Raw genomic sequence first — 19,305 nt, forward strand, 5'->3', positions numbered from 1 at the left:
GGCTGCGGATGCCTATACCGTTGACTGGAGACTGTTGAAGATGGTCACACGAATTGAGTCTTTTGGGGTTGTATGTTACATGAGTCCTGCTAATAAATAAGCCGCCGTATAGTTAACCAAGCTTTTCGTGGTGCCAAGTCTGTGTAGGCCCACACTCACCTGCAGAGTATTGGCCATGAAAATTTGGGCAAGAGTAACAGTCTTTGAAGTCTTCAGTCAATGCCTATACCTGTGCACTACTTTATGATCCCGAACAAAAAGTCAATAATTTATCAACTTCTTGTATTCGTATGCAAGTCAAATCTGACCCCTCCAGTTTTAGTGACTTAGAAATAAGGCTAGCACCAGTGGCCTATATCCAATGTTAGGGGCACGTCGAGCCAACGCACTGAAACTAGGGAGGTCAGAATCGATACTAGGGTGTACAACACCAGCCTAAATGATAGTATGAACATCCTCGATGTGAGCATTGCGCTAATATCTAGCATCATGTATCTTTACCTGCCAACGTTGTGGTTTAGAGCAGACAACCTATTTTGATCCACCTTTAGAATTGTCAGTTTCTTCAACTTGCCGAGCCCATCAGGCAGCTTTTCAATAACGTTCTGGGATAAGTGCAGGTCTGTGAGCGAAACAAGACCACCAATCTCTTCCGGAAGATCCTCCAACCTGTTCTCTGACACATCGAGGCAAGCTAATGTAGTCAACTCTCCAATTTGAGGTGGCAAATGTTGCAGCTGATTGTGATCTAGCCACAACTCTTGCAACGCCGGCAATTTCCCTATATGTACTGGCTGAAAAAAAGTTTTCATTTCAGTATATCCGTGATAAAACATCCCAGATCTCAAATAGTTTTCTTTCTCAATCGGTTTTATTTTAATTAAATAGTTGACAATTACTTACCAACTCTTCGATTTCATTGTCCCCGAGGTCCAATCGTTCAAGTTTCAATAACTGAGAAAGCGATTCTGGCAGTGACTTGAGTAAATTTTCTCTTAATTCCAAGGATTGCAGCGCTTCTAAACTGTATCAATATTATAATCATAATTAATTCCAGCCATTTAAAAATTGTATTTCCTATCATAAGGGTCAGGTCATAAAAAAATGTGACTCCAGAGTCCTATGACTATTTAACGATCATTGTAATCTTTGAATCTTCCGAACGTATTCGATTTTTCTCTCCGTTTTCTTTTACGTATCACTTTTATGAAAAGAAACTTATTCATCTCCATCTTTAACTCAAACGCTAACTTTACCATTAGGAATACTTTTGCATTTGTACTATAGAAGGCATTTTATGCTCGTTTCGATTTGTGTGCAAATAATAAATTGATATTTCATATGAAGGTACCTTCCAAAATCTGATGGCAAGTTCGTTAGCGACATATCATTCAAACCCAAAACAGTCAGATTCCTCAGCTGCACAAACCCAGCTGGCAACCTGAGAAAGAAATACTTCATTATGCACAACAAGGTGAGGAGAATTTAATTTCTAAGTAAAAGAGTATTGTAAATACAGGCTTGACTTTTTTTCAAATCTTTTACTTCAGTATAATCACTTAGTCATAAAGCACTCGTACTTAGGTATAGGATTGCTGCTAAAATCAGCCACCTGTAGAGCTCGCAAATTCTTGATGTTTTCAGGTATATCCGGTATGTCTACAACAAAATAATGATCATGGTTTATAAAATAATTCACTTCGGAAGATGCACGTATAGACGTTTTGTTGTGTCTACTAGTATAGATTTTATGGTATGCTAGAAACAGTAACAATGTACAACAGTTAATTTCATTCTGGACTTTTATCGCAACTCAAGTTCCGAGACGTGATTTTCTTACTGTCAACAGTGAAAAACAAAAGTTAAATTAGTATATGCAAGAGAAAAACAAGGGTGTCATCTTTAATTGCTGTAGTCTTTAGAGATAGACATTAGTGTGCATAATATCAGTGCCAAATTGTATCATAACTTCAACTCACTTTCTGTATATGCTTAAAGTTTTGATCGACCTAACTTTATCATGAATTTGCATTGTCAGTAATATAACTTTTCAATATATAAATAAACAATTTGGCTCACAATACATGTGTGAGTATGAGTGAGTATTGCTGCTGATCGAGCACACAAGAATTCTTAGTATCAAGCAACAAATAATGACTCAACATTTTACTGTTATCAGTCGCCATTCTTTGAAGTTTACAGAGGCAAGCTCATAACCTTTGACAAAGCTCGTTCTAAAAATTGTAATGAGCACCGTTCGTATTATATACTGTCCTTACTCATAATATATACAGTGGACATGTATATACGAACTAGAATCAGTTCAAATGGTAATTTAAACTAAATAACGAAAAATGTAATGGATAAAGCAATCATTCTCATTGCTCTTTCCCGTCATCTTGCTGACATAAAACCCAAACTATCTAAGGAATGATTGATCTAATCTGGTGAAATAAAGGACTCTTTCGTTCCAACCAGGTCAATAATAACTAAAAGTTTGTCTCTGGTATAATATCAGAATGTGATTAAACAGTGTATGGTTAGGTTATCTTGGTTACAAAATGTTGCTTCAGTTTTTTAGGCATTTCCCAGGTGTCCTTGACTTGGATCTACGATACATTCAGAAATAGGATGCTTAAGCCCACAGGACTTCTTCGAGTACAGCATATACATGGATACCTATGTACACGTGTACGTAAATACATATGCATAATAATGACAATCGCATTTGTAAGTACGCAGATTTACGAATGATCGGCATTTTCCTTGATAATGTATTACATTAGTTATTGAACCATTGTATCGGGTATTTTTGAATGAGTGTGTTGATATTTCGTAAATTCAAAATACAATTACGTGTATAAGGTTTACAAAGTAGTAAGCGCTATTGAAAATGTTTCAAATAGCCCTTACACTATAGTAAAGTTAGTGAGAGAATGTAAAAAGTCGCACACGATCGCGACTATGTAGTAGTACGTATACGACGTATACATCTTACGGGGTAATTTAGGACATTTCCCGTCGACTTACGTGTGCAAGGTTTATAAGATAGTGAGCGCTATTCAAAATGTTTCAAGATAAATACGAGATGATCAAGATAAGTAGCCCTCACAGTATAGTAAAATAGGTGAGCGAACGTAAAGCCGCCCGCGTATCGCGACTACGTAGTACGTACACGGCTATAGTTCATGCATCTTACGGGCTCATTTGGGACAGTGTACGCAGGGTTACCCTCCATAGGACAGTGCCAGTCGACTTCCGACTCTCTCCTGTAATGGACGCTTACTGGTCATTGTCCCTCCCGCATGCCGCCCCTCCCGCCCCCGCGATACAAGGAATTCAATGCACAGTGCAAGACTCGATTCAATTTCGCGTTTGCTACAAGCATACGTATGACGTTATGATACTTATGAGCAATGACATCATGGTATTCTTGAAGAAAAAAACGGTAAATTGGAAAACGATCGCGAGTTTTTAAGAATTACGAGACAGCGGCAGACTGACACATGGAGGGGCGGGGGGATTCTGATCTACCGGGAAAGCAGAAGAGGGGTGAAAGTAATGGAATTTTGGAACCAAACAATAAGCATTTTTTGACGAGCCACTGGTGTGGCATCTAAGGGGTACCGGAACAGTATTGAGCGTCACGTATACTATACTTTGGTTCATTTTGGTACCTATACCAACGGTTCGCCAAAAAATGCCTAATGCGACAAGCAAACACTTAACCATTTCTTGACACGTCCAGCTCCACGAGGTTTTCAAAATTTTGAATGTCCGGCGGCAAGCGGTGTATTTCATTGTCACTTAATCCTAATCGTCGAAGTCTTTGCAGACGAAAGAAATTCTGCAACAAATAACAACAGTGAAAAATGAGATTAATCTCCTGAAAACAATGTCGATTTTTTTCGACAAGTTTATGCATTGCTTTTTTTCACTAATTTGTTACTTTATTTTGATTTTCCGTTCAAAACTACATTCGATACTTTATTTTTCCAAGTAAATTGTTTTCATGCTCTCGTACCTTCGGCAAGTCACGTATGTGATTCGCGTCTAGAAGTAATTCTTCCAAACTACGTGAATAACGTAGAATATCCTCGGGAACACTAGGCAACGAGCAGTGACGCTTGTCAACGTATTCCACCTGCCTGTTACACCCTTTGAATATCGGTATACAACGAAACATGTTTTCTATCACGCACAGACAGCACCGAACATAATTAACAATTCACTCAGACACTACACCTATTTGTACATATTTCTAATGAAATAAATTATATAAAATGATGAGCACACCACACTTTCACGCCCTTTTCGGCTTCAAACACGGCTCGAGCCTTCAAGTCTGACGTCATCACGTCTCACCAAAACGACACGACAAACACGGCGCACAAGAAGTACCCCTCCCTTATTCAACCACGAACGTCACGGCCATAATAGATATTGAAAATAGACTCTTTGATAGTACCGCCATCTTCAGATGTATTTATTAACCTTAGTTAACCTCATTACGACGGGTCACGTGGTTCAGGCACTGAATTGGCGGATTGAGGTTTGAAGTCGGTCGGGCTACACCTGGGGCCTGATTCTTCCTTATTCTTCACTCGTGAAAAGAAGATTTTCCGTTTAAAGCCGCCTTCTGATTGGTTTAGATAAAGCTTATCACCGCTTTACGGAGTGAAAAACAAGTCAGAATGAGGGGTAAGCAGTTTTCCTTGCCCCTTGTACGAATGCGAATGCTTACGCTTGCGTTTTCGTCATAAGTCTAGTAGAGATATCTGTGCACCGAGCTGAAACCGTAATTAGAAAGAGAGAGCAATAGTTGGAGCCGAACCTCTCTCTCAATCTAATTGGTAACTTGGCCGGGGAAACACATAATAGACTTATTATTAAAAAATGCATCTCCCATAGTCCTGATACTGACTCATTTTTCACTGATTCAAGCAGCTATTTCATGTCAGAACCTTTAGAGGGTGCTACTAAATCGCAGACTCAAAAATTAGTTGACGTCAATACCTTACGCCTCCCGTCACTCCCGCCAAGGCGGTACAGAAGTGCTCTACCATTTTTTAGCCAATTCACCCAACCCAGTCAACAACTATCTACAGAGGGCATCTTGGGTGAAAAGGTAACCGACCTAACCGACTAACCACGGTAGCAAGCAAATGCTGCAACGAAACCTTGTATGGATGTATTTATGTATGTACATACATGTGTTGCACCGGAGGTTCCCTGTATAAAACAAGTTGTAAATGTTGTAACTTGCAGAAGCATGTTTGTATGAGCACTTTGCTTGAAACCACTTGAAACCCACACGCCTATGATCCTATAACGTTGTAAACAAGGTTTTGAAAGTACCTAATACCTCGAAGAAAACGTTGAAAAAATAATTCAAAAGCTCACAATCAGTGAAAAGCGTAGGTAAAGATTGGATTTACAAGATCACAAATTACAGAAAGCTGATGGAAATATATTATATTTAGCGAGGTTCATAAGCACACTGACATATCCAATTCGTCCTGATATAACCTTAAAAATGTTTGACGCACGCAAAGAAAGTATCAGAGAACTGTCATCGTGTGAATTGACGTACAACAGCCTACAGTGTAAACATTTTGCGAGGAATATCAACAGCACAGCTGTCAAAATTGAATTGAATAAAATTTCATATTTATTCAGGACATGAATATCGCAACTGTGATAGAAGTTTTGGAAAGTTACCATGGAAGGGATAAGGTGTTGAGATTACTTACGTACTTAGGCAAGCTAACTTCTGGAATTGCCTCATCCAAAAATGTCGCGATCAAGTCACAAATTTTCTCTAACCAAATTAGTGGCTGTCGTGTCATGTTGCGGCTATTAGATGATATCCCCATGCTACATCACGTCGTCAGCTATGGTTTGGGCAAAGCGGTATGGCACGATTAACAAAATCTAATTTCGTATCTTTTTTTTAAAATTATATCTACATCTGTCTTTTGTATGCAGATAGCTAAATTTTACATCATATTTGAGAAGTTGCTAGATTTGAATTTTCAATTTCTCTCCCTTCCCCCGCCTTAGGAACCTGACTGGGTTATTAGATGGGCCAATCTGTTGAAAAACTTGCTGGATGTAATTTTCAGCCCAATTGAACATATCTGCTGGGCTGGAGAATGCAAAATTTTATCAGTAAACGTTGCGTCGTTGGACCTTGTCACTACTTGGTGTTGGGTGATTTCTCTTTACCTGTCTCTAGTAAAGTAAGATTCACATAATACAAAAATATTGTACATCCAAGAATGTCGTCGACTTTTGATTATGTTCATAACATTGTTCCGTACCGCATGGTTGGAGTCACAAGTTACCCAAATACTGCACTGTTTAGGTTTTATATTTAAATCTGGCATGATCTGCAAGGCTGGGTGAAATGCTTTCACAAATTTGAAAAATGTAAAATAAGGATTTGAAATGACTTATAAAATGTAAAATGCATGTACTTGCACCATATTGAAATTATTGATATTTTCCCAACAATCGAGATATGCCTTCTTGCTTGTCATTTTATTTTATACTCATGTTATTTTTTCTGACAAGCAACCGCAATTGTTCGTATAACTACCTGTCCTTGGTGTGTCTTCTGTTAGTCCAGATTATCACAGTGTGAAAATGAATGTGCAACCAGTGTACACGACGATAGACAAGTATTGTATTTCAAAAACAGTTTTTCAATTACAGAAAACTGCAACTCTCAAGATTCTTGTCAAATGTAACTAGTTGTCATAATTCAAAAGATAATGCAAGCACTGCAATTGCCTACCGTTTAGTTGTGTAGTATCATTCAAAAGGTTCTCATCTTTCTGCAAAAAAAAAAAAAAACAAACTTCTAACAAACGTGCCCAATTTTTACATACAATACCGTCGAGATATTTATCAAATCACTGCTTTTTCGTTTGAGCAAAAAGATTGATGCATAGCTAAATACCCTTGCTTTAAGCTAAAGATTATGTGATGACCTGCCTCTTTTATCATAATTTATCCCAATCAAAAAGAATCATTTCCAAATATTGGGCAAGAAATTTTGGAGAAAACATGTGAACAGTATCTGAAAAATGGGTGAATGCATACATTGTTACATTTAAAATAGAATATAGAAAACGGTGTCCATATGTATTTGAAATTTCTCCTTTTGCATTGTACATTTTAAATAATACTTAGCCCTGACAATCTTTTTACATTCCACTATTGATTTATTCCTTATTTTTTTTCAGATCACTAAGAAAAGTGATCCAATTAGAAAAGCAAAAGGTTTGCTTACAACAGTCTGAGAGCAACATTGGGTGAGTAGATTCGCTACTGAGACATTGCTCGTTTGTAATGTCACACATTCGATAGTTAAGACATATTCGTATCTTTGAAAGATTTTTGGGATCCTGCGGTGTACGGATGAAACTTTATAATACGACTAAATTTCTAGCTGGAAGAAAATGCTTGTAGTGAATTCAAACAAGATCAATAATTATGATAATTAATACAACAGGTTAGCGTCACGCATATTGGATGTACAACAACGTGACGAGTCACTGTCTTGCCTAAGGTTAATCTTGGACCTGAGCTATGCAGTGAATTACTTGCCATCTGGAGTTTTATGGGGAGGCAAACTCAAGACATGGCATGTGGGAGTGTTTGGGACTGTCTCATCATTAATAGTACTGTACCAGATGTTCAGTAAACGTACAGTGTCAAAAAAGTAATCCACTTCGCAATGTAACGAAAGTAAATGGAAAAGTATTCTACCTTTATGAAAAGTAATAAAATAGATATCTAAAATACTTGGTTACTTTCAGGACGATTTGATAACAGCATCGAAAATTTTGAATTTCAGCATGATCGGTAATTCGAGATACAACGGGGTAGTTACTTATCAAGAACACTTTTTATTGTTTTCAACGACTTGGTTTGCATTACACATTATGCTTCCACAAGGATATATCTAACGGGAAAAGGCTAAAGCGTTATAGAGTATTATTGAGAATAAAGCTTTGATGTTGTTCGAAGGCTTGGTATTGTAATCGTACAATTATTTATTAATGCATATGTTATCCTGTATATATTAATATCAGAATGTTGTTAATATTGTTGGAATTGAATATCTATTAATGTGTTGTTATTATCCTTATTAATATCATCATCATCATTGTTGTCATTAATAAAAATGAACCAATCATACAGGCACTTATTCAACTTTTCAATTGTGAAAGCTCGTTCTTTATGTTATAACGATACTTGGCCCTACTTAAAAGTTTTCGAAATATGTGACAAACGATATTGCACATTTTTTTCAACAGTCTTCATTCAACAGCAATAAATAATCACCCTGTGTATTGCACGTTTCAAGTACTGTGAAAATTAATTTGTGTCACAAATACTGGGATAAAACCTATGCGAATTATTTTAAAAGGCACGGCGCATTAAAAGTTGGTAAATAAGACATTTCCAGTAAGAGGAAATTTGTTAAAAATTTTACTCGAACTATCATTCTAATAGCTGTGGATTCCTTCTATTGCCAAGTGTACAATATCCAATTTCAATTGAAAATCGGAAACCAATAACTGTGTTTAATTTTAACACATGGAGCAAAAGCAGCGAATTAATCTGGTTAGAAGAAAAATCATCCCTCCAATCAGAATTGTCCGCTCGGTATACTTGACTATGCAATCACTTGATGTGTTGAACACAAATCATGTCTCCGTTATATACACCTTACATATATCTCGAATTTAAAAACATTTTCGTACGAATCACCAATATTACTTTATATTCCAAATCGATTCAAATTGAACTTGAATGATTCTTGTCATCACGAATACTGCATTTTGCTAACGTTACTGAAACTTTTGCAAGAAATCTCCTTATTTGTCACTGGAATTGCTTCAGAACATTAATCTTCTCGTATGATTGACATATTAGTCATTATCAGCATATTCCTTATGTCGTAATACTGATCATATTTGTTGCACTGCAAGTTATTTTATTCGCTCGACAATTCATCATACGCTCCACATAAAGATGGTGTGACGTGAAAAAGCTGAGATTGATTTTAACACAGTTACTTTGAAGCTGTGCTGCACCAAACAGCTTTGATGAATTTTTTCCTCTTTCAGCAAAGCTTTGAGTAGAAATATTGCTTGAATCATCCAAGAGATTGTTTGGATTGCCTTACGATCATACAGTCAAGCCTGTTACTGCAGTCGATAGGAATTAGCGAAAAATGAAATCAAGTATAAGGTAGTTCACTAGACATCCAAGGTATATATTGGAACCCATTGTAGATGATAGGAGAATCAAAAGAAAAGAAAAAAAAAAAAGAAAACATGAAAACCACCACCATTATGAAAAGGATATCATGAAGTTTGGAAATTAGGAATAAATAAATATCTGCAAAATATGAATTTAATACATTTAGGTAACAAAATCGTATCAAAACATTTGAAACATGAGCTGAAAGATCTCTTTGCAAAAAAAAAAGGCAAGATAATATCAATTTAACAAAAAATAAAAACTGAATCAATTCACTACAATCCGCTCCAGAATCGTAGACCGTGTACTTTTCCATTTCGTCAACGATTAAACAGTCCAATGAGCACTGGCAAGCAGTTTCGGCTCTAATTAACAACATAATTTATGGCTACAGTGGGTGTAACTATATCTCACCCCTACACTGTACAATCTAATGTAAAACTATAACAGAAAGCAATAATATTATAAATTACTGCGATTAGAAAAACATATTGTGGGCCTCGGCGGTAACAAGAAATAGCATAGCATATTTATACTATTTTATATACGTACCTGGCCCCTATATCTCAACAATTAACCTAGCTCTGGTATTTCAGTGCATAGCAGAACAATTAACAACGGCGCTTGTCCATTAATGTAAGTCTCATTAAAAGAATAATCAATTATAATATCGCGTAACAGCATTTTTTGTGATTTCATAAAAATTTGAGAAATTAACAATTGCGCTAATAGGTTGATTAACTATCACAATAATCAGTTGTTCGTTATACCACGAGATCATCATTCTATCTTGTAAAAAATATTGTCACTAAAACATTTGAGGGCCCGCATTTGAAACAACAGGGGCGTAACATCATTTTGACAGAATCTAGTAATATCGTATTTTCGATACTCTCGGTTAAAATGTTGACAAGAGAACCAGTCTCTAAATAAACATACTAAATAAAAATTATCAGTTTCAACAAACAAATGCACGATAATTATCGGGCATTATACATAGGAACTTGAACGTTACTCGTTACAAATATCGATTGCTTGAACATTACAATAATATCAACAAACTAATCATCAAGCCAATCAGCTGGTGTCTGCCATTTCACTTGGTCAGACCAGCTGCCCGCAGCCCTGCAGTAAAACTGAATTTGCACCATTTTGAAAATAATCGGCAGAATTATGTCCGTTCAAATAACTCTGGTCCATAGAGTGGAAAAAAAGTGAAGAAACGATATATGTAAATAAAATTGAACATAGAAGCTGAGCTGAATATGTGTTGCGGGATTGCTATTAAATATTAGAGCTGCTCGAATTGCGAAGACCTGGGATCTTTATACCAACACCTGGGGTGAGTCCTACAACCTGATTGGTCTTGGAGCTGCGCATACGTGGTTTATGATGCCACATCGACTCCATAGAGTGCTGCCACTGCCAACAGCTACGGCAAAAGTATCTGAAACAAACCTGCCAAGCAAAAGCAACTTAGTCAACGATCTAATAACAGTCCAAGTTTTACATATCTCTTATGCTTACAAATTCGCGGCAAAAATATGGTCCCTGTTGAACTGAGCATCCTGAACACAACGAATCCTCGAGATAGGGATCTACTTGAACCTGCAATCAAAATAAGATACCGACACCTCGGTCATGCAAACTTGTATCGATACTTTTCTCTTTTTACAGATTTATGTTTTATCTGATTTTCTACCTTCTTGGTAAATTTGGCAGTTTTTATTTCTACAAAGGCAGCGGTGATAGCTTTGAAGTAAGACCGCGAACTGCTGAACGTCACTCTAGCAGATCCAATTGGATATTTGTATTTATCAGTATCGATGCCTAAAGTACAGTAAAAAAAAAAAATATTACACAAAAAATTGATTCGTTCTCGAAACAAAGTTAATGAGTCCTCGTAACCTCACCTGCATAAATCACTTCTTCAAAGAGGTCGTCCATGATTTTAGCAAGCCCTTCTGCAGTCAACATACCGTGAAGTGCTCCGACAAAGACAGTTTTCTGTGGATCCAATTTCTGAGAAGAGGACTTTACATAGTTGCTGTCATTCAATACCCAAGGAATAACTTGGACCTGCATCATTTGGAGAGAAAAATACCGTCATAATCATTGTTATATAAAAGCATGGAGAAATACATTTTAAGAACAGTTTCTGACTTGGGCACTTTACCTCTTTTCCCTTTGTACGTTTTGACGATATCTTATAATACCAACTGCCTCCATTTGTAAAGTCGTGGGTGCAGGAGGCCAGTAGAGCTTTGACCTTACATTGGAAAGAGTACTTTCATATGCATAATACATATAATTTCATACATATATTGTAATGACAAAGTGGATATCACTGCGATATTACATAGATTTCCAAAAAATATTGTACGCACTTGCTTCTCAGACTCAAATATGATGTAGACATATCCTTTGGGCTGAGAGACGGATGGTTCCTTACCGGGCCACTCAACGCGAATTTGACCAAACTGTTTGAAAGTTGAAATTAGCAGAGACTCTGTAATATCCCAGGGAACTCCACCCAGGAAAACTTTTGAGGAATAACCAAGCGGTTTCTGAGTGCGTTGAGGTAACAGACCACTCCAGGTACATGTTGCGTCATAAAGCGCTGGAATATTGAGCAGAAGAACAAATTCAATACAAGTAATAGAAGATTCTTCAATACAGAGGAATTAACGTTTAAACTGTACTGTAAACAATTTGTTTTATCCAGAAATTGAATCAACGATGTCATCACAGTAGGACTAGTGCGTAAAAATTATTAAGTGTATTTTGGAGACTAACAAGCAGCGATGCGATGAAATCCTGCAGCCAGATCAAGCGATGTTTGCTGATCCAAGGCATTAGAAGACGAGCTACTGATCGGCATAATGTGTGAGTTACCAACTGGACAGCAGTTTTTTTCAGAGCTCAACAGTGAGCTCAAATAATTTCTGTTCTGATTTTGTATATACTGATGATTACGAATATGATTATGAGAAAAATGATTATTAAGAGCCGATTGCTGTTGCTGTTGATGCGGCGATGACAAATACTTTTTTGCAGCCATTCGCTGTAAGGCAGTTGTCCTGTTACTCGAGCACAGATCTGGTTCAGGTGACATCAAAGAACTTAATGCTTGTGGGTAACAGGGCTGGGAGCCAGAGTTCAGAGATATGCAATTCTGTAAGATAATTGGAACATGTAATGACTTAAGTTGGACAGTTGAAAATAATAGTAGTTACCACTGATAAGTTTTCAATTGAAACTATTCGTTACCATAATGTCAGACAGTGATCCATCCATACTGCTTACACCGCTAGTTTCAGAATCTGCAGGAGAATTTGAACGAGAGCCACTACATCCCATAATGGGAGTATAATCTAATGTAGGACTTCCACAGTCACTGAAAAGTACATGAACAATATTAAATAAGAAATTTTTGCCAACTAGACTTTAACACAACAGAAGAAAACCTGGCGATTACAAGTATATAGCGGAGAGGGGGTGGGTAACATGGACCCTAGCGGGCAAAATGGACCCTCTGTACAATAAATTAGGAATTGAAAAAATGTCGATAATGCGTGAAATGTATTGTTAAGCCAAAAGCAAAGAAATTTCGTTGTCGTAATTGGTCTAACGTTTATTCCTCCCTTAAGAGTCCCATTTTGCCCGCCTCTCCTCTATGTACAGACCTGCGAATGGAAATATATCTAATTGGAATGCATAAATGTAGATCAAGATCCACTATGTGCCAACCTGTAGGAGGGTGAACCACGTATTGGTCTTCCATAATACTGTGACTGCATAGGAGATGAAGGAGAACCGATCTGTTGTAGCTGCATACGACTGTTCGACGATACAGGATTTGTACTAGCGCCACTGCTCGCAGCAGTTGCGTAGGTGTAGGGATTGGAATAAACACTGCCAGGTGTGCTAGGGCTGCTCGGGGTGGTCACGGAAGTTGGAGAACTCGGCATATCAAGCGACAGGGTAGTTGGACAGCAGCCATGTCCGTCTTCATACTGGGAAGGATATTTGGTAATAAATTCAATATCAATTATTACGTACATGACACACAAACGTTTCATAATTTGTTTGCGGTTGCCGCTGTAATCTTATACCCTAATTCCACTGGCTTACAAGTGCAGATTTGTCGCAAACCGTGGCCCGGAAGGACCAACGGTTTGCTCCTAGGCTTGCAAATTCTTGGTTTTGAAGGGATCACAAGGCCACAGAATAACGCATGGATATGCGTAATTCATTTTGTGCAACAAATTCCGCTTTCGGTTGCACGCGAGTAATTTTTCTGCCACGATATACATACCAGCTATTATAGTACCTCATCAGCATATATATTGCAAGACTCAGCCAGCCCTCAATCGACTATTTTTATGACACATTCTCATCATCTATACGTTAAAGATCCTACTGATATTATACATATTCGTGTACGCACAAATAGTCGGGGGACCCCTCGTATATAACGCTACGATCTGTGCTCGAGTTCCGTGCAAGTCTTGCCAAGCGTTTAAATTTAAGGTTTTCAACGGTACGTGTATCATAGATAAGTTAAATCGATAGATCCCTCGAATAATGCAGCGACAAGTCTTTTGAATCTCGAATGTAGGGTATGGAATCAGAGTTTTTTCTTCAACATTACCGCACCAACGTATGATGTACGATGCATGAAGCAATATTCGAAATGTATCGAGGCACACTCGCATCAAATAAATTTCAGATATATTTTATTTCATATGCGAGTGTTTAATCTGAGCCGGCAAATGCCTCGTTATCTGCACAAAGTGGGCGGATGTGAGTGATCCTATCATTCGATGTCAGTCTCATTAATAATGATCTGAAATAAATTTTTTTCTTAACACTACGTTACACGCACTTTCCAATGGAATGTGCAGATGTAAGCAAACTATCGCTGAACGGAAGGTGGCGAAGCTCTTTCCTGTGGAATAAAAAAACAGTGTTCCGAGTGTTGAAAGTGAGCCCATCTCACGATGTGAAAAAGTGATCGACAATGAAAAATAAGCATTGTTCTACAATCAGCGGCGATTTTTATCTTTACATTTTTACAAGGTATAAGAATGCTCATTTTTATCCAACACAAGTACCAATCTCAGGGAAACTATCATGGAATCATCAATTGTTGCGATTCTGTTTTGGTTGTCATAGATTCACAGCCAAACAGCTGATCACTTGTCATACGAAAAAAATGATGAACGGGTATCATTTTTGAAAGCCTCGGGTCATTATGTAAGATCAATGAATTATTCTGATGTTGATGGCAAATTTTATGAAAGAATAATAACCGTCGCGATATAGCAAATGCGTACCGTATAACATAAGATTCATCATTTATCTACACTTACCTACGTGCATACTATACTCATGCCGAACGACAGTACGGTGGAATTTTCGGCGATAGAATTGGTGCACAGATCATGTATGATATTATATTCATGTAGAGGTGACGATTTTCTTCCTACGTTTTGACGAAATTTTTACCTGGTAAAGGTGTTGCGCAGACTGGTTGCGAAGCGATGAAGTATTGTGATATTGTTGATGAGCGCGATATCCTCCGGGTGATCCAATTGCCGTTTGCCCTGCTCCGCTGGAGCCGCCGCCGGTGCCAGTGCCGGTACCGGTGCTACCCATCAAGGAGCCTCGTGGTAATCCAAGGCCGAATAAATCAGAGATCGACATGTCGCCTGGTAGAAATTATATCGGTAAAACAATATTGTTATTCCTTCCCCCTGGATATTACATGTATTTTTAAGATGTATTAATTATAGTATCTATGTTCGTTTCGTTTCGCGTAGAGGTTTATATGCGAGCCGATTTTATTACATTACCGATGACGGAACAAACGACGAACAAATAGAGTCGAATTTATTTTAGCTGTGCGCGCATATTAACACAAAAAAAAACTCGAATGCAGTTATATCATTCCGAATCTTCCGAAACGTTCAAGTCTAATTATTATACACATGTGTATCCGTGAGAAGTATCATCTAGAGGGTGGTTTTAAAAAATTCAAGTAATAACCTGATACACGTTTGCGATTTGACTGCCATATAATTTTCGTATATTATGCAATATGTCACACCGCGACTGGACTTTGTAAGTCGAAGTTGGCTATTATGTTTATAAATATCAATGCGGTGCGTGGGTTCGTTTTTCGGCCAAAGGCCCCGAACGCAATTCAACGAGGACATGCCTTACACTTTTATCAGAAGAATTAGTCTCTCTTGAGGATGTAATATCGTTCTTTAACATATCGGTTTCCGCAAAATTTTACTAAAAAATGTTGTTACACTTAAGTAATCAGCTCCGGAAGAAGCTAATTGAATGACGTGAAATGAATCATCGGTACACTCGGTGGTGTAATACGTTACGGTATATGTATACTGTATTACATTATCATAAATTTAATATTAATTTGATAATATTTATTATGAATCTAATCTACTCGCTAAACAGTCTATGTATTATTGTATATTTGTTCGTGTAATAGTACAAATATCTAAGCAAAGAGAGAGAGAGAGAGAGAGAGAGATTTATATATTAATATATACTATTGTGCATGTGCAACATATACCCATGTATACTGTAGCTGCAGCGACGATAATAGACTGCTTCGCGAGTAAGTCAAATTGCACATAGATATGTGTGTATGTATATGTTTTGTATTACGGTTCAATATAAAGCAATTCAAGCGGGAGCCAAGAGGCGAACTAGCAAAACCAGCGAATATAGGACCGTATCGTAAGGAAGCAGCAGCTTCGGAATAAAAAAAGACTCTCCTTCTGGTATCGACCCACTCAATTTTGGCATCGGACGTGACAAGGCAGACAATTTGTTCGATCTTCAAATCGGGAAGAAAAACTACGGCGGCATGCGCATTATTATTGTTATCATTATTATTATCATTATTATTATTATTATTATTATTATTATTATTATTATTATATAGAATTAAAATGCATACTTCGTATAAGCATATTATATATATTATACATTTATCGGCAACTACAAAACTTCTCGAGCGGTCACCCGTACGTCTGCACCACAAATGATATATCAGATATATCATATGTGTATTACGTATATCTCATATAAATTAATGTTTTCATGACAGCCGGCTTGCCGCAGATACCGCAATGTGGGGAATTCTTGCAGAATAGCTATACCTACTCCATGACTTACCGTCGGAGAGAGAGCCTCTGGGAGCCTGCAGGCAGGAGCCGTGAGATCCGTCGCGGGCATGAGCAGCAAGATAGGGGCTGGAAGGCACCGGAGGAAGATCTAGAAGCAGGCTGCTGATTGACTGCAGTTGATGGAGATGTTCGCGTTCGCGTTCACGTTCACGTTCACGTTCGCGCTCTCTTTCTCTCTCCCGCTCCCGTTCGCGTTGTTGCTGCAGATGATGATGCTGATTGTGAGCGGCATGGTTCGGAGTATGACTCTCACTTTCCGAGCTGCTTCCGCATTCGGCATCGTACGGTAGTCCAAGCTGTAACAAACGGTTATATTGCATTATACGTATAGTATATACGCGAATCGTACGTGCGACATAATTATTTGGATAGTTAATTTTTACCAACTATTACGCATGTATTTTACTCATTATGCGTTGCGTTACATATCCTACTGTGATAGTAACTCGAATCTGCGACTGTTCAGATAATATACGGTTCAACGGTAGTTCATGGTATTCATGTACTTAAGAGTGCTGCATGCATATAATGTTGTTGCTCGTCGTTTGAACTATATCAAATATTTTACAATACATTAGAAAACATTTATTTCGAGCGATATTGTAGTAAATAAATGACTGTGTGAAAAATCCTGTAAAGCACGAAGAGTATGATTTCAAAAAGTAAAACTATTTATGTATATATGTAAGTATATGTATATCAATAAATAATTAGATCCGCATGCATGTTGCAGGTGCGCTTGTGTGTCGCGTGTGCGTACGCACATATACAGACATATGTACACACATGTATAAGAAATAGTCGGTGTGAGGTAAGCGAACGACGCACATGCAGATCAAAAATATAACTACGAGTATACTCGGTTTCGAGACTAACGATAAGTTGCTCGTCTCTTGTATCTCTCGAGTTCTCGGAAATCCATTGAAAAACACAAAAACAGATCTCCTAATCCGTACACAAACCAGAGAGCGGTGATATCCGTATGTATGGCAAGGTTTGACCTATGCGGCTTTAATATTTACCGTTCAATGGGAACAACCATTTTCCGCGAAGCGGGCAGGTATACACATACGGGTGATTAGAATTCGAATTCTGTAAGGACAGCCGATATAAGTGTGATCCATGGATTTTTATTTATCAATATAATGCCATTAGCGATCCGATCTTTTTTCCGTATACGTTTATTAACTTTCGTTTGGAATCCAATTTTTAAAAATTGGAGTTTCAGTCTTAGCCCTTGATACCTTTTTTTACAAAATACAAAATGTATTTGTAAACGAGAATAAAAGTTTTGATAAATGTTGATAAATGGTAAGCTATTAGGCCACGAGAATAAAAGTTCTAACGATTGATGATATCGCGTCACAATGCGTTTAGGCGTGTAAATAGCAATGAGAATAATAACCTGGCAAACATTATTTATATTTACAAACATAAGCTTCACCTTCTCTGCAATATATGAGAACGAGCAAAACAAAAGGTAGAAAAAAAATTCAAACTATCCATTCCAGTACGTAAATACGTATACAGAATTAGGTACGAAAACTATTCAGGTAAATCGGTATAAGGGATGCACAAACGGACGAGGTCACATAATACATGATAAATGATGAAATTGAACCATTAAAATTGCTGCAGATATAAAGAAATGCGCTTATGGCAAAGGCAGCTGACACTCTAAGATGTCGCTCATTCCGCGCATACTGCGGCGTGACGAACGTACGGAGTACGTACGTAATGTGCAAATTCCCGAATGGAGCAACACATGTTTTACACGTGGGTTCGTTCGCGAAGGTGCAACCCCTACACCTGTGTATATGAATTTAAATATGTATATGTATAAGTACAATATGTATCGATATTAATTGATTTATATTACCTGTTGCAGTGGGGTGGGCATCGTATGCCGGCTCGGCTGCAGATTCGTTGCTTTGCACTTGGTAATTTTTTTAGATACGCTAGAGCCAAGTATCTTGAATACTGGTTTGATAACTCGATTTTACGGCAGATACAAGAAAAGAAAAGTACGAGAAACGCAAAGTGATCTTCTTAGCGCTTTTTTTGACAGATTAAAAGAAAAAAGAGTAACGAAACAAAACAGAAAACAGTCGAAGCTGAACTTGTAATATTATATGTATAGGTAAGAGAATTCGATAACAATTTTACAAAATAAATTAATGTTTCACGTTAAAATGTAACAGTTGAAGAACGCCAGATATATGATTCCGGTATCTGAATTGAATATTATATCTTTTCTTTAAGATGGATAACGTTATTTTCAAATAATATTCATCATCATTTCTATTATAATTTGTCAAACGAATTATTTCACACGCTAATTTAATACAATATTATTAAACGTGAATCTATTTCCCTTATATTTCTCATTCAATGACCATCACGCACAGCAACGACAGAAACGTAACACCCATTCTTCTCCACCTTGCTTCGCTTGGCAAACTGAATTGAATACTTTTCGTTCACATAGGTATGTACGGACTACATATACGCACGGTGATATTCGTCACGCAGCCGCTACGCGGCGGAACAGCGTTCACCCCCTTGAAATCTGCGACTTTGTATGTATGTGTGAATGTATGTATTCATGCATGCATGCATGTATGTATGTATGTATGTATGTATGTATGTATGTATGTATGCATGTATGTATGTACGGACAAACCGCGACCTGCGCGGTCCTTCTCCCCCCGCCCGGCCGCGATGGCGTCTCGTGTCGGTAAAATTATATTACAATGTATAAACCACATCACCTTTTCACGTTGTGCGAACGTTATAAATCTCG

The 19,305-nt window shown here is 37.6% G+C and overlaps 3 protein-coding genes across 22 annotated transcripts in view; 1 reads left to right on the top strand and 2 right to left on the bottom strand.

The window, feature by feature from the left end:
- Positions 1–4,514, bottom strand: part of LOC124188125 (protein lap4-like) — a 36,048-nt gene extending 31,534 nt beyond the window's left edge. For 2 of the 10 annotated variants that reach the window (XR_006872239.1, XR_006872240.1), the window contains exons 1-6: positions 4,025–4,514; positions 3,730–3,847; positions 1,581–1,659; positions 1,352–1,441; positions 904–1,024; positions 502–794 (exon numbers count right to left, since the gene is read on the bottom strand). Coding sequence is in view for 8 of the 10 variants with exons in the window: in XM_046580521.1 (XP_046436477.1) it covers positions 502–794; positions 904–1,024; positions 1,352–1,441; positions 1,581–1,659; positions 3,730–3,847; positions 4,025–4,186 (863 nt within the window). In the remaining 2 variants the exon portion in view is untranslated. Of the gene's footprint in view, positions 1–501; positions 795–903; positions 1,025–1,351; positions 1,442–1,580; positions 1,660–1,979; positions 1,999–3,729; positions 3,848–4,024 lie in introns of those variants that run through there. The other 8 variants (XM_046580521.1, XM_046580518.1, XM_046580522.1 and 5 more) reach the window with 8 other exon arrangements.
- Positions 4,515–4,925: 411 nt separating this feature from the next.
- LOC124188156 (peroxisomal membrane protein 11C) lies at positions 4,926–8,214 on the top strand. 11 transcript variants are annotated; one of them, XM_046580634.1, is made up of 6 exons: positions 4,926–5,128; positions 5,680–5,913; positions 6,064–6,242; positions 7,251–7,319; positions 7,520–7,729; positions 7,865–8,214. In XM_046580634.1, the coding sequence occupies exons 1-6, from the start codon at positions 4,955–4,957 to the stop codon at positions 7,974–7,976; spliced, it is 978 nt and encodes a 325-aa protein (XP_046436590.1). In that variant the 5' UTR covers positions 4,926–4,954; the 3' UTR covers positions 7,977–8,214. The 11 variants fall into 11 exon arrangements, 10 of the variants coding, with proteins under 10 accessions (XP_046436590.1, XP_046436594.1, XP_046436592.1 ...); XR_006872249.1 differs by having other exon boundaries at positions 4,945–5,128; positions 7,520–7,787; positions 7,865–8,004; XM_046580638.1 differs by having other exon boundaries at positions 4,945–5,128; positions 7,520–7,755; positions 7,827–8,214.
- Positions 7,897–19,100, bottom strand: LOC124188137 (cytoplasmic polyadenylation element-binding protein 1-B). Its single transcript, XM_046580580.1, has 12 exons — positions 18,382–19,100; positions 16,492–16,798; positions 14,791–14,993; positions 13,030–13,295; positions 12,550–12,676; positions 12,076–12,454; positions 11,667–11,899; positions 11,456–11,548; positions 11,193–11,358; positions 10,982–11,109; positions 10,807–10,887; positions 7,897–10,737 (listed from the first exon to the last, which is right to left on the bottom strand). Exons 1-12 carry the CDS (start codon positions 18,400–18,402, stop codon positions 10,564–10,566), a joined length of 2,178 nt encoding a protein of 725 aa, XP_046436536.1. The 5' UTR covers positions 18,403–19,100; the 3' UTR covers positions 7,897–10,563.
- Positions 19,101–19,305: the final 205 nt, after the last annotated feature.

The sequence above is a fragment of the Neodiprion fabricii genome, chromosome 1 (genome assembly GCF_021155785.1).
Source record: "Neodiprion fabricii isolate iyNeoFabr1 chromosome 1, iyNeoFabr1.1, whole genome shotgun sequence".
Taxonomy (NCBI): Eukaryota; Metazoa; Arthropoda; class Insecta; order Hymenoptera; family Diprionidae; genus Neodiprion; species Neodiprion fabricii.